Source organism: Bubalus kerabau, chromosome 13, assembly GCF_029407905.1.
Source record: "Bubalus kerabau isolate K-KA32 ecotype Philippines breed swamp buffalo chromosome 13, PCC_UOA_SB_1v2, whole genome shotgun sequence".
Classification (NCBI taxonomy): Eukaryota; Metazoa; Chordata; class Mammalia; order Artiodactyla; family Bovidae; genus Bubalus; species Bubalus kerabau.
Window position 1 is genome coordinate 40,068,377 of NC_073636.1, and position 14,959 is coordinate 40,083,335.

A 14,959-nucleotide genomic window follows, 5' to 3' on the forward strand; every position below is an offset into this window, starting at 1 on the left:
CAGTGGGAGTTGGGCGGGGGGTGGATGTTAATTTTAGGTCCATGAAGAAGGATCATCTTTCCTCTGTGAAAAAGGCTGATTTTGCTGTCAAACAGTGACAAAAACAGCAGCCGCCTTGCCAGCAGAACCAGGCTCATTTTGACCCAGTACTTTTAAAACCAGACTATAAACTTCAGAGTTTTGGTAAGGACATCATCAGAGCACCATCAGAAGGGTCTGGGTTTAGAGCCAGGTCGATGGGGTTCAGATTCTGCCCCCACCACAAAGGGGACTTCATCTCTCTGTGCTTTGAGGGATTTGACTGTGGATTGTGCTTGGCTAAACCAGGCTCACTGGAGTTTTGGGTTAAAATCAGTCTAATGCCAAATTCTGGCTGAGCGAGGACAGTCGATCCATGCACACCCCTTCCTCACTTTCTGTCTTTCCAAATGACACAATTCCCAGGAAATACCGGTGTTCCCAATCATTGTCTCACGAGGAATGTAATTCAGTCTGCCTGGCCAAGGTTTTCTGTCAGTCTCCAGGCCAGGTGTGTTTCAGAAGAGAAGAGATAGATAGTGACACTCTGCCGGCCTGGTTCTGCAGGGACCTGCGTGTGGCTAGCACTCAGTCACCTGGTGCCTCAGCCCCTGTTCTACCCCCCCCCCCCCCATCCATGCTATCGGCTCAGTCGCCAGAAAAAGGCTGCAAAAACGTGAATCAGATCATGTCAACTCTCAGCAGCCAGGAGCTGCTCTGTCCAGCGTGGCAACTGCATGCCACATGTGGCTGCTTAAGTTTCAATTAATTACAGTTCAGGGGGATTACAGTTCAGCCCTTCAATTACTTGAGCCACTTTTCAAGTGGCCGACTAGCCACGTGTAACTCGTAGCTCTCCTATCAGACAGGCCAGCTGCAGAAGGATTCTGTCATCACAGAAAGTTCCAGATGCTCCATCCAGTCTGAAGCCTGTCCTTTTCTGCTGACACCTCTAACCCCCTTTTCCACTATGTTTGCCCTTGTTCTCTCCACTGTAGCCTCACCAGTCTCCTTGATGGTTCTTGAACACAAGAGGCAAGTCCCCACTTTGGAGGTCTTTGCTCCCTGGTGGCTCAAATGGTAAAGAATCTGCCTGCATTGCAGGAGACCCAGGTTTGATCCCTAGGTTGGGAGGAACCCCAGAGAAGGGCATGGCAACCCACTCCAGTATTCTTATCTGGAGAATTCTGTGGACAGAGGAGCCTGGTGGGCTACAGTCTATGGGGTTGCAGAGTTGGACACCACTGAGCGACTTATATTTTTCCACGAGACCCATTCTGACCACCCAATTGTCTGCAACCAATTCTCCAGGACACTCCAGTCCTCTTCCTCTGCTCTCTTCCTTATTACTGAAATCCTTGTAAATATACAATTTGCCTTTAAAATGGTTGATTCTGAATCCTTCAGCTATATTGCAAACTCCGCAAGGGCCGGAATTTTTTGCCTTTTTGTTTGCTGATTGGTCCCAGTGTCTGGGACAATGTTCGACACTTAGCAGGTGCTCAGGAAATTATGTCAAATGGATGATGGTTACCTTCAAAAAGTACCTACCAAAGTCCCCTCCACCAGGGTGTAGATAGGGACTAGATAACACAGCCATATAAGATACTTCTTAATGGGGACCAGCATGTCCTAACCCACAGAAGCTACAACACAGAAACATCAACAGGATGCTGCCTTTCAAATGGTCCTCAGATCACGATATAGGAAACTTTCTGATCATGGAGTTAAAAAATAGCAAGTGCGCTGACATCTGTAAATCTAATTATTCAAATTCCTCGTGCTAAATATTGGGTTGGCCAAGAAGTTCAATCAGGTTTTTCCATACTAGCTCCTGGAAAAACTTGAATGAACCTTTTGGCCAACCTAATACAAATTCTGAACTTTTCCATAACCAGTGTTTGGATTTATTATTGCCATTACTATTTTTTGAAGAGCCATGTTTTGTTCCCTTGCCCGTGTCCCCACACCATCCAGCCTCTGGTGGAGGTGCTAATGACTTACCCGGGGATCCAACAGAAAGGAGGGCACTGGGAGGGAGGGGGAACAGGCAGAGGGAGAAAGCGGCTAACTAGACAATCCGCTCTGAACCACTGAAGGGTAATTACGATGCTCCTTCTTCCGGGAGGGTCACAGTAAACCCTCCTGAAAGCCTCTGAGGTCCTTTCCGATCCTGTAGGGTTCCAATTCCTTGAAATGCAGGTCTTCACCACACTTACATTAATTAATATTCCCCTGGAGTTCACTCCTAATTTTGCACCTTGGATCTTAGGCTAAGACTTCCGATCTCTAGGTTTGAGGTCACTGCAACTTTGAGCCAGCTGGCCACTCTGCATTTCTACTTTTTTTTTTCCCTTCTCCTTATTACCTGTCTCCGGAATGTTCTACGAAGACAGATTTTCACATTATTTCTGTGTCAGGGTCAAGCTCATTTGAGAAACATGAAGTTTCATTGACCTCCCTTCTTTGGTTTCTTCTCTGTCTCCCAGAGAACCCTAGTGGAGATATTTCTCTGGTCTCCAAGCCTTGAGACAGTCCCTGCCATGTGAGAATCTTAATATTTGTTTACTCTGCTTAGGAAATAATTTTACAGGCAGAACACTTACAGCCTCCAGTATCTAGCTTCACCTACCTGATAGGTAAATTAAGGAGATCCAGAATGGTTTATAATATCCAAAACGGATGGGCATCGCCTGCCCAGTGATGTCCTAAACTGAGAAATGTCATTCTGTGTGGTCACAGGCTGTAAAAGGAAGCATCCCACATTTTCCATGCTTCTTGAGGTTTCCTAAAGCCCCAGTGTTTCTGAGTGCCAGCCTGCTGGACAGAGCTTCAGATCTGAGCTCTGAGATATGAATTCTGAAATTATCAACACTGCTGACCGACTGTCATTACAAATAACATTCATCTTAGCCTTTCCCAAATTTCCCCGAGAACTTGCATCTTTGAGCAGATCCTCATGTGACAAATCCCTGTCATTAACGAAATTTAATTTTTTTCCCATCTTGAATGGCTGACAGTACCACTCTATTAGGAATGGATGATGTCCCAAATAGGAACAGTCCTTCATGGGTCTCTTCGTGAATGTACGAAATCAATGAAACATCCTGTTTTCCTATAAAGCTACCAACATGGCTTTTTAAAAAAGAATTTCATCTCACTATCTGTTATTTTCCCGTGACAGGTCAGCCCCCTATTTTCTTTTCTTATTAAGAAGAAATTTTCTTGTTTTTTAAGTGTTGTTGCATGGAGAGATACAAAGCCCAGACTCGCTTCTCTTTCACAGGCCCCGTAACAGGGTCTAATGTGTATCCATTACCAGTGTTCTTTTTGTGTGGTGCGAGCAGACTCTACGCATGGATCAAAAAGAAAAAATGTTCTCCCATTACCACTTCAGAATCCTGTTTGCCTCTAATCAGAGTAAACAGGGTTGTGTATCGTTAACATTATCTGGACTAATAACTCCTCACATATGCATCCCGCTTGACCGGACAGCATCTCTTACATTCTCATGCCCATCCCTCACAACCCTTGAGGTGGGTGAGGAGAGGTCATCACCTTCTGCTCGGAGGTGGAGATGGTGAGGTTCTGAGAAGGGGTGCAGAGTCCCCGGGACCCAGTCTCCTTGGCAACAGAGCAGGGACACGGACCCTGGCTTGGGGAAGCCTGGGTTTAAACAGACTCTCAGTGTTCTGCTCTTCTGCACTCTAGGTCTTCAGAACAGGGTTATTAAAACGTCCTGTACCTGAGGGTCACGCCCTCCAGAAGATTCTGGAAACAACCCTTACAGAAATCTAAATAAACCCAAAGCCACAGGAAATCTACTTTTCTCCCATTACAGTGTTGTGTTCATCCTCAAACAGAACCCAGAGAAGCAAACCCGTCCATCCTGGACCTGCTCTTATGGAAGCAGAGGTCCCTATAAATCACCTTAGTCATTAGGAGGGACTCCCCAAAGTCCCCAGGGATTGTACTGGATGCAAACATAATTCCCTAATTGACACCTTCTTTAAATAAAATGTGTTTTGTTGTTTGGGCATGAATCCATACGCTTATTCTGGATATGAGTCATTTATCAAAAAGCCTTCGCAGACGGGTGGGGCCTCAACCCCTGCCTTTGGGGATCCTCAGGTGTCACTTTCTTCATCCTCATTCACTCCGAGTCTGTGGTCAATATGACAAGATGACAGTTGTCATTGTGACAGTTCAACAGCTAAAGTAAATTTACACCAGCCATGCATTGGAAGGAAGAGTATTAGAAATGGTTACACACACACACACAGGCGTGCGTGCATCCTCCCTGGCATGGACCGGCCTACCCCAAGCAAAACAATTTAGCTTTAATAGGAAGATGTCGATTGGCGACTAAATGTTACACAAGGACAGATCTCCTAGCCTGCCCAGATCCTGGTAAGTTCTCAGCAAGAGCACGGGCTTGGCCCACCAGGGGCCCTGACCCAGCTCGCCGGATGTCTAATTAATGCCCACTGTCAGCTGCTCAATGTCACTGATGGAGCCTCTCTCTCCGCAGCCACTGCTATAATGACAGAGATCATGAATTGATGTCGCTGTGCTCCTGGGTCAACGTGGTGGTTGCTAAGATGACCGCCATAGACCGAGCAGCCAAGCAGGTCGTCGTTTCGAGAGAGAAAGTCGTGCTGTATGACCACCTCATCCTCTGCACTGGACGGCAGTACCAGGGAAGCTCTCGAGGGCTGAGGGAAGCGGGGCGGGGGGACGGGTCACGGGGTGGCTGGGCCCACATCCCAGGGCCAAGAGTGTGCCTCCCATCTGCACGCGTGACCAGAACTGAGTCTTCCTGGAAACCCTATTCCAAGAAAGCATTCTTCCCAAGGGTGAAAACCACAGCAAACTGGAGAAATGCCATCCTTGAAGCTGTGGTCCCAAAGTCGAACACTTGCCACTCACCAGAGCAGAATCCAGAAGCAGCCTGTCATGCATCTACAGGAAATTAACTTTGCCTCAACAGCCTACGGCTTCCCTGATGGCTCGGATGGTAAAGAATCCACCTGCAATGCGGGAGACCTGGGTCCAATCCCTGGGTCCAGAAGATCCCCTGGAGGAGGAAATGTCAACCCACTCCAGTATCCTTGCCTGGAAAATCTCATGGACAGAGAAGCCAGGTGGGCTGCAGTCATGGGGTTGCAAAGAGTCAGACATGACTGAGCAACTTACATTTTCAAGAGCCTAACATTTGGTGATGGTGCCAGGCTTGCAAGAAAGTATTTCAGACATGCACACCTTCTGTCACCCTTGTGCTTTTGTGTGTCTTGGTTACAAAGCTCTAGGGAGTGTGGCTGGTGGCTTACCTGGTGACCATGCTCTCCATCTGGGTTAAATTCTCAAACCCCACTCGAGGAAAATGCTCCAGGATGTGACTGAAGCTGAGTTTGAACATTCTCACTCTGCAATGCAGCAGCATTTTGTGCAGAAATAGGTCATCTCTTTGATGGAAAGAGATTTAGATGATGGAGTCTTTTTGTTACATTTCCCCCGAGGAACTGGATAGGCTCCAAGTTGGGTTTATACGGAGTTATCCACCCCCTCCACCATGTCCCACGCAAACACTGGTCGTATTTTCCTGGTCCTGTCCCAGGCTACCATGGGGATTCATTCATGCTTGAGCTGGTGGTCATGGTGAGGACAGACAGCCCGGCAACCCTGAGCATCACTTACTTCGATCACTGAGCCGCAGTTACCGGTTGAGTGCACCTGGGGCACTTTTGAAATAAACCCAGGCTGGGCCCTGCTCCCAGGGACTTTGTTTTAATTATTCTGGGGTGAGTGGGATCCAGTCATCAGTATTTTTTTTTTTGAAGCTCCCAGTTGATTCTTTTTTTAAAAAATTAATAAACTTAATTGGAGGATAATTACTTTACAGCATGTGATGGTTTTTGCCATACATCAACATGAGTCAGCCACAGGTATATGTGTATCCCCCCACCCTGAAGCCCCCTCCCACCTCCCTCCCCACCCTCTGGGTTGTCCCAGAGCACCGGCTTCAGGTGCCCTGCTTCATGCATTGAACTTACACTGATTTGAGGCTAGGTTGGAGAACTATGGACTCGAACATTCTAGAACCTCATCTTACTCTAGAGCAGCACTTCTCCAGCTGTCATATGCACAAAAATCCCCTGTGCATCTCGTTAAAATGCAGATGCCAGCAGGTGGTGGGGTGGGGGTGGGTGTGGCTGAGAAACCTCAGTTCTGACTTGTTTCCAGGTGAGGCCTGGAAACCTCAGGTCAAGGGAACCCCTCGTGGTCCAGCTCGGATCAGCCTCTGAGTGATGTCTTTTCTTCCTACCTCCTCCTCCCCTTCTGCTTCTCCTTCTTCTTTTTAAAGAAATCCAGTTCTCAAAGTGTAGAAAAGGATTTTTTTTTTCTGGATTTTTATTTATAAAAATAAATGAGGTCCTTAAATATTCCTCTTTTTTGAACATGAAATCAGAAGAAAACACCAAGCACTCCTATGTCCCCCGCCTCACCTCAGAGCTCCAGCTGCTCCCTGTGACTGTGGACTTGGGAAAATGTGAGAGGAGGCCCGGCCAGCTGTCCAGAGTCTGGGGCGCCTGCCCATGTGTGCCCAGCTGCCCCACAGCTTTCGTCTGTGGCACATTAAGCTCTTGCCCTTTTTACACCAGGCAACATGAAATGAAGAAGTGATCAAGAGTGTTCCAAATTAATTTTTCCAGAAGGACATGAAAACTAAAGGTACATAAGCTGATATTTTTTAAAGGCAGCTGAATTCATTGGGCGCTTCCAGCTCTTATTTCTCTCCCTATTTACTTCTCTTCCAATCTCTCATGGTTTTGTCCCAATGCTGTGATTTAAAAAAAAATACTAACAAACTGATGAAAGTAAGCAAAAAGACTATATGTTATATCTGTTATAAAATATAATTGCAAACCTTAACCTCTAATCTGACTTATAAATGGCATGGATCAGTCTAAAATATCGTGCAATATTTTTGATATCCAGATCCACCACACTTTTTTTCTTTTAATGAGAAAATCCATGCTCAGGCTACACTGTGCTGCAGTGTTTCGCATGAAGAGGGCTAGTCTCTACTTTCAAGCCCTGTCTCCAGGGTCAACCATTCTAAGGCATTTCCATTATTCAGTCTTCATGGGTTGCTCCCCAGAACTCGCAAAAATGTGTTTGTGGTTTTCCTCTTGATCGGTCGACTTCTGATATGAGCTATGGCCTTTCTATTTTGCAAGATGAAGATTTTTCTGGTTCACATTCAGCTCCCTCTAACCCCTCCCCCACAAAGCCCATGTGTGGATTGGTTATTTTGATTGCTGAGCACACACAGGTTCTGAAAAAGCTGTGTGCAAGAGCTTACAACTGGGGTCCCCGGGCCCCCTCCACGGCTCTTGGCACATCATGCAGACCAAGAGAGGCCTGCCCCCACGCCGGGCTGTGGGTCATCACAAAAAGAGGAAGGACAAAAGTGTCAGCCTGAAGTCAGATGAGTCAGCGTGGCCATGGGAAAACCGTGGCTGGGACTCCCCACGAGGCAGTACTCTGGGGAAGCCAGGAGGTGGGGCAAAGATGGGCAGCCAGAGGGTAAGAGCGAAAAAATAGATTCACGGGGCAACAGCAAGAGGTGTCAGGCAAACTCATACAGCTGTTAGGAGCAGCAGCAATAGTCACGTCCAGCAAAGCAGAACTAACTGGAGAAATGCAAGAATCCCCGTTTCACAGATGAGGCAACTGAGGTGCCGTGAGGCTGAGGCCCAAGGTCAGACAAGACAGACTGTCCACAGTCACAGCAGGGTGGCAGATTAGGGGCAAGGTTAGAGCCCAGGTGGTCTGGCTCCAGTTCTTTGTCCTTGCCTCTCTCTCTCCTCTCTCCCTCTTTCCGTGTCTCCTTCCCCTTCCTTCCTCCTTCCCCTTTCCTTCCTGCTCTCTCCCATAGCTGTGGTGCAGAGGTTACCCTTGATGGCTTTTAAAAGTTTTCACAACACACAAATTCTGGAACTTAATATTTATAGCTGCTACTGCTGCTAAGTCACTTCAGTCGTGTCCGACTCTGTGCGACCCCATAGACGGCAGCCCACCAGGCTTCCCGTCCCTGGGATTCTCCAGGCAAGAACACTGGAGTGGGTTGCCATTTCCTTCTCCAATGCATGAGAGTGAAAAGTGAAAGTGAAGTCTCTCAGTCGTGTCCAACCCTCAGCGACACCATGGACTGCAGCCTTCCAGGCTCCTCTGTCCATGGGATTGTCCAGGCAAGAGTACTGGAGTGGGGTGTCATTGCCTTCTCCAATATTTATAGCTAGAGTCAGATAAATAGGTTGTTGTTGTTTAAAGTTTTTTTTCTTTCATTAAAAATATCTGGAGAAAAGCAACTCAGTTCTGGTAAAGTGACTTCCAGGTGTCATCAGGAACCCAGACCCTTTGTCTTTTGTTATTCTGCCTTTAGAATGTTTTTCTATCCTCAGCATCTTGTGGTGGCTGCTGTGGTTCCGGCCATTTCATGTGCAAGAGGCAGGAAGAAGGAAGGACTGGGGCAAAATGACTTTTCCCACTGCCCTCTTCCCTCCTGCTTCTACCCCATCCCTCATCAAGGATGCCTGCTTATCTCTCTTGACTTCTTAGGTCATAAGTGGGGAAATGTTCCAACTGGGCATATGTCCCAGGAATCCATTCCTAAGAAAGAAAGGGAGACAGAATAATGGGTAGGCCAGCAGCATCCCCTGCTGCCATGTTAATTAACTTGCTGAGATCAGGGTGGCCAACAGGCTCCCACCAGCAGGTGATGCTCAGTCCCGAATCACTGGAGTGGTTGGGAAGTCCCCTGCTTCTCTCCAGTCACAGTTCAGTGCCAGGTTAGTGGTGGCAGAGAACCTCTGCTTTGGGGAGCTGGTACGGATGGGCTTCTACATTGAATGGCCTCCTATTGAACTTTACTCCCTCCTTTCACTGACGACATCATATGATTTTCCCCCATAGATCCTTTGACGTATCGAGTTCTGCTAAACTCTGTGTGGGCAACTTAATTAGTTTCGGAACTTAAAAATTCCAAGCTTAAAAAACTTAGCTTGAGTTTTGCCTGTTTTGTGACATGGCACTGTGCAAATATGAAAATACGTTATCCCTTTAATTTCTAATTCTTTATAGTTTAGATGTGCAAAAACAACTCCACCTGCTTCAGTGCACAGAAGAATTATACGAATCTTTAGGCGACAGTTACATCACAGGATTGCAGCAAACTGATTTTCATTTTTGACCTTATTCCTTTTTCCCCTCTTTTCTGAGTGTTTTTTTTTTTTTCTTTCATCTGAACACACACTATCTGGAATGATAAGTTCTTTTATAAACTGAACAGCTCTCAGTTTGCTCTTCAGCTCTGCCTTTTTCTGCCAAGGATTTTTCCTGATTTGTTAAAGCATGATTTACTAAACTGATATGTTACCCCAATTTCATTTTCTCTTAACTATCAATACAATCCTTGTTGTAGTTCTAATAAAGTTTAAAACCTCTAAGGCAGAGTATTCCACACTGTGCACTTTAAGTCACTCACCAAAGCCCCCGGTGGATTGCTTTATACCAACTGCGAGTGTGATTAATACCAGAATTTTCCCATTATATTGCTAATAAGAGATTGCCACCACAATTTTAGTTGTGATGCATGCTGCTAAGTCGCTTCAGTCGTGTCCGACTCTGTGCGACCCCATAGATGGCAGCCCAACAGGCTCCGCCGTCCCTGGGATTCTCCAGGCAAGAACACTGGAGTGGGTTGCCATTTCCATACGCACATGCTAAGTTGCCTCAGTCGTGTCTGATTCTTTGCGGCACTGTGGACTGCAGCCCGCCAGACTCCTCAGTCAGTGGGGATTCTCCACGCAAGAATACTGGAGTGGGTTGCCATGCCCTTCTCCAGAGGATCTTCCTGACCCAGGGATCAAACCCACATCTCTTACATCTCCTTCACTGGCACGTAGGTTCTTTACCACTAGCATTGCCTGGGAAGCCCTTTAGTTGTGATAAATGACCATAGTTTCTGGCCAGCCTCCTCACAGAGAAAAGACATCCAGGTTTAAAAATTGATTCTGTTTTTTTGTTCTTTAGTCCCACTTGAAATTGAATTACATACATCACAGTCGTGTAGTCAGACTTTACTATTTCTCTTGAGGAAGGATGTACCAGCAAGTTCTCCAAATGTCATCTGGGGTTTAGTGAAGCCCCACATGCTCAGGCAACCATCTGGCATTCACATCCCCCTAATGGCCAGGGGTTGCCGGTGGTCCTCAGGGGAGGAAGAGACTCTTTGAAGCCCATGTTGGTCTCTGCAGCCAGTGAACACTTTGCCCTCTGTAGCCGTAGGAGTCTGGTCTCATACCCTTAGGCCTCAGGCCACAAGCATGCAGGACGCTGGCTTCTCTGATAAAAGCCGGGCTGCCTGGGCGTTTCACCATGGGTTCCAGCCTCATCATCTCCCATAATCTCCACCTGGCCGCCAAATGCTACCCAGCAGGGCAGCGAGGGGGCCACTGGGCACACCCATCTCATTCTGCTCTTTAACTTGGCTTCCACGACAGCGCCTGTCTGATTTTCATTTGAACCAAAATAATGAACAAATCAAGAGTCCACATAAAAACAAGACCCAAATATCTGGCATTTCTTGAGAGATGATATCTGGCCAACCAGAACCCTAAGACTACCCTGGCAATGACTGGATGGAGCTGAGTCAAGGTTGAACACTCTGGCTGGGGTCCGGGCCATCCAGCTCATCACAGCATCCTGGACAATGAGGACCAGAGCCAGCCGGCATCCGTGATCATGTGGTGCTGTTCCTTTCCCTACGGCAGAGGAAAGCATCCGTCTTCACTCGTGTCTGTGTCAAAAGTCAGGGAGCAGGAATTATACTGGAAGGGCTCTGCACTGCATGGGAGAGAGAGAGGGGGCAAGGCTGGGGAAGAATACTTCTTTGAAAAAGTGAGAGAGAAGCCAATAATTTTCACAAGTAAGTGGTAGCCCACTTCCCTCATTTGGTGCCTCGACCCTCTGTGCGCTTGACTTTCAATCCCTGATACAGTTGCTTCTATGCAGGTTTCTTTTTTGTTGTTGTTGTTGTTGTTGTTTTTGTTTGTTTGTTTACCAAAAATGGCCACATCAAATGCAGTTCTACAGACTCTTCCATGGCCCTGTCCCGCCTATGGGAGCAGGTGGATCCTGGTTTCCGTTCCCTTGACCCTGGCCAGACCTTCATCATGAGCTCTGTGACTGAACCTGGCAGGAGAGCCCCTGCTGGACTCCCCAGGACCAGGTTAAAGAAGACTGTGAGCCCCCTGGACTGCTGACCTCTCCCAGGACGTGTGCCCTGGAACCCAGCCACCCAGTCATGAGGAAGCTCAAGCCACATGGTGTTCATGTGGCATCACGTCCCCTGCCACAGCTGGGACCAACCTCTAGACACAGGCTGATAATGATTTGTCATCTGTTTAAACACCCACCCTGTATTCTTGGGGAAAGAAAAAGGCTTGAATTCATCTCCAGGTGATTCCAGCCCCTGGCCATCAAGTCTCTACCCTCAGCCTTTAGGTCTTCCCAGCTGAGGTCTCCGAAAAGACCTACTGTCCCCCACCTTGGCCCTGTCTGCATGGCTGACCTCCAGAACCTGGGAGCCTCCTAATGGTTTTTCATGACCGAGCTTCGGAATAATTTGTTATGCAGCATCAAGATGACCAGGGCAGTTCCTTTTTGAGAATTAGCTCCGAGTGGCCACTTCACCCATCTGATTTTTGTTTTGTTTTGTTGTTTTTTAAATTACAACCTGATTCTATCTGGAGATGGAAAAAGGCACACCTGTACTGGGCATTGCTTTGTTTATGTGAGTCAATGAATTAATTACTGTTTGAACGCTTCACCTGTTACCACCAAAATAAGCATCTTTCTGTAATGCACCTCAGGTCCCATGCCCGACGGAGGTGGATATTAACCTCCATCCGACCAACAGAGAGGTTTCAAACAGCTGCCTGCGGCGGTACACCGGCCCAATTCCCTGCAATCATTTCACCCTCAACGATGAGGAGGATTGCCTGAGGGCCCTGGCCTGGATCAAGAACAACTCCATCACTGCCGAAGGTAAGGATGCTGGTTCCCGTGCATCTTTTCAGAACAGCGTTTTCTTTCCATAATGAGTCTTATTCTTCATCTAGTTCCAGTGTATAATTAGTGCCTAATTAATTCCAACAAAATCATTCATCTGTCATGCTTTGTTTTCCAGATTAATTTACAACTTGTTGTCATTTTTGGATACCCAGCATGTTTGCCGGGGGAAAGAAAAGGGCTGGAGATAGTTTAATTATCTATAATTATTTTATTACACGAAATGAATATCCGAAGAGCAAAGCATGGCTAAAATCATTAACTAATTAAAGAATAATTTAATAAGCAAACATGTTTAGCAATTATATGGAAAATATGTCTCCTTTTGTGAAGCTGAAAAGACCTCGAAAGAAAAAGAAAGGTCTGAGTCGTAAGGGCTCTTTTCTCTCGTCACCCATTGTTCTCTGCCGTGGTTGCCCGCACAGTCGTTCCCACAGACGCACAGTTGAGTCGCCTGCCACTTTTTGCATCCAAAAGAGAGGGGAAAGCATTTGTACAAATGCCTCTGCCACTCAGAAGCGTCGTCTTAAGTGTCTTCCTCTCTCCCGCTTGGGTTCATGGAAATTGTTTGACTAATAGAATAACCAGAACAGGGCCTCGTTGCCAGTTTGTCTTGAAATCCGGGAGTCCACTTTTAGAGGTGACTTTCTGCAGCCTCCTCATTTTACTGAAAGCACAGAGAGGATCAGGGCCTTGGTTAGGTTATAAACTACCTGCAATGGGCTGGTCTTCTAATCCAGCCTTCAATTCGGTCCAGGGATAGAAGGATCACCAAGTGACTGGAGTATGGGGAATCAGTATATATCCAATCAAACATATTAATCTATGTAATGTATTTATTTAAATATAATTTCACCATGTTAGTTATTATAATTAATGTTAGTTATTATGACTGACAATTAGAACCCACCTGCCAGTGCAGGAGATGTAAGTGATGCAGGTTTGATCCCTGGGTTGGTAAGATACCCTGGAGGAGGGCACGGCAACCCACTCCAGTATTCTTGCCTGGAGAATCCCCTGGGCAGAGGAGCCTGATGGGCTACAGTCCATGGGGTCGCAAAGAGTCAGACACGACTGAGCAACTTAGCACAGCACATTGTAATTAGTGTTAGTTGTTATAATCAATGTTAGTTATTATAATTAATATATTATATACTTTCTTCTAATTTTTAGTGGAACTTTTTGGTTAACTCTCAAGTTCCTACACTTATTTCATTACAAATAAGGAAATAGATATCAAAGGACATTCAATACATTGCTGAATTCAATTTTTTAATACTTATAGGCTATTTGAATCAAAATTTATACGTGAGATTGGCCTGTTTTCTCTTTTATGCTTGACTTGTCAAGTTTTGGAATTGAGGGTATGCCAATCTCACAAAATGTTTTGGGGAAGCTTTCCACATTTTTCTGGGGTCAGAAATACTTTGCATCTAAAAATTAGACAGGAATAACCCATAAAACCAACTGGGGGTCTGGAACCTTTGGGCAGGTGTGGGAGATACATATATATACACACATATGCTGCTAAGTCGCTTCAGTCATGTCCTACTCTATGCGACCCCATAGACGGCAGCCCACCAGGCTCCCCCGTCCCTGGGATTCTCCAGGCAAGAACACTGGAGTGGGTTGCCATTTCCTTCTCCAGTGCATGAAAGTGAAAGTGAAGTCGCTCAGTCACATCCGACTCTTAGCGACCCCATGGACTGCAGCCCACCAGGCTCCTCCATCCATGATTTTCCAGGCAAGAGTACTGGAGTGGGGTGCCATTGCCTTCTCCAACATACATATATATAATTACATATATATAGCTGTATACTGGGAACCCAGATTAAAACTTGATGAAGTATTTTAATATTTGCATTAACACTTGGTATTATTTTCAGTTTGGATCTGTATGTATTTAAACCTGTTTCAATATTTTAGTTGTTCTTTAATCACTGCCCTAGGACCTAAGTACACTTAGGGAATCAGTGACTTTTACCGTAAAGGGCCAGACAGTAAAAATTTTAGACTTTGCAGGGCATATGGTCTCTGTGCCAACTACCCAACTCTGCTGCTGTAGCAAGATAGCAGCCACTGACAATGTGTCAGTGAATGAGCATGACTGTTTTGGAACACTGTTTATTGGAACACAGTCATGTTCCAATAAAACTTTATTTACAAAAATAGGTGAATCAGAGTTTTCAGAACCCTGCCTTTATCCATACAGTCTGTGACATCATTGTCTTTGTAGTTTAGTCGCTCAGTCACATTCAACTCTTTGCAACAACATGGACTATAGCCTGCCAGGCTCCTCTGTCCATGGGAATTCTCTAGGCAAGAACACTGGAGTGGGTAGCCATTCCCTTCTCTGGGGATCTTCCCACCCGGGGATCAACCCAGGTTTCCTGCACTGCAGTCAGATTCTTCAACAGCTGAGCCACCAGGGACCCATTTCATCAAGTCCAGACCTCAAAATGTAACTTAAACTTGCTGAAAACACAAAAACCAGTGGTTCAATACAAAATATGATTATGTCTTAGGAATGTGCTCAGTCCTGTTACAATGTAATATTTTAATCAACTGTTGGCTGTTTTGAGAGTTAGGATTCAGGAATCTTTTGACCAAGAAAAGGGCCTTTGCATGTGGCAATGCAAGTTTTTTTGTTTTTTTTTAGTTTCTTTCTACTCTGTAGACCTATTAAGCCTTCTTTTTGGCCATATTGCCCTGTCAGTGACCACCAGTTGAACAGGAATGGTGATTGTGGACTTTCTTGTCTCATTCCTATTTTAGGTGGAAAAGTTTCCACATCACTTTCATC

General features: G+C 46.1%; 1 protein-coding gene across 1 annotated transcript in view; it reads left to right on the forward strand.

Moving 5' to 3' along the window:
- Positions 1-14,959, forward strand: part of CFAP61 (cilia and flagella associated protein 61) — a 251,944-nt gene that overhangs the window by 169,196 nt on the left and 67,789 nt on the right. Inside the window, exons 20-21 of the mRNA XM_055543290.1 lie at positions 4,550-4,714; positions 11,954-12,132. Coding sequence (XP_055399265.1) covers positions 4,550-4,714; positions 11,954-12,132 — 344 coding nt within the window. The remainder of the gene's footprint in view (positions 1-4,549; positions 4,715-11,953; positions 12,133-14,959) is intronic.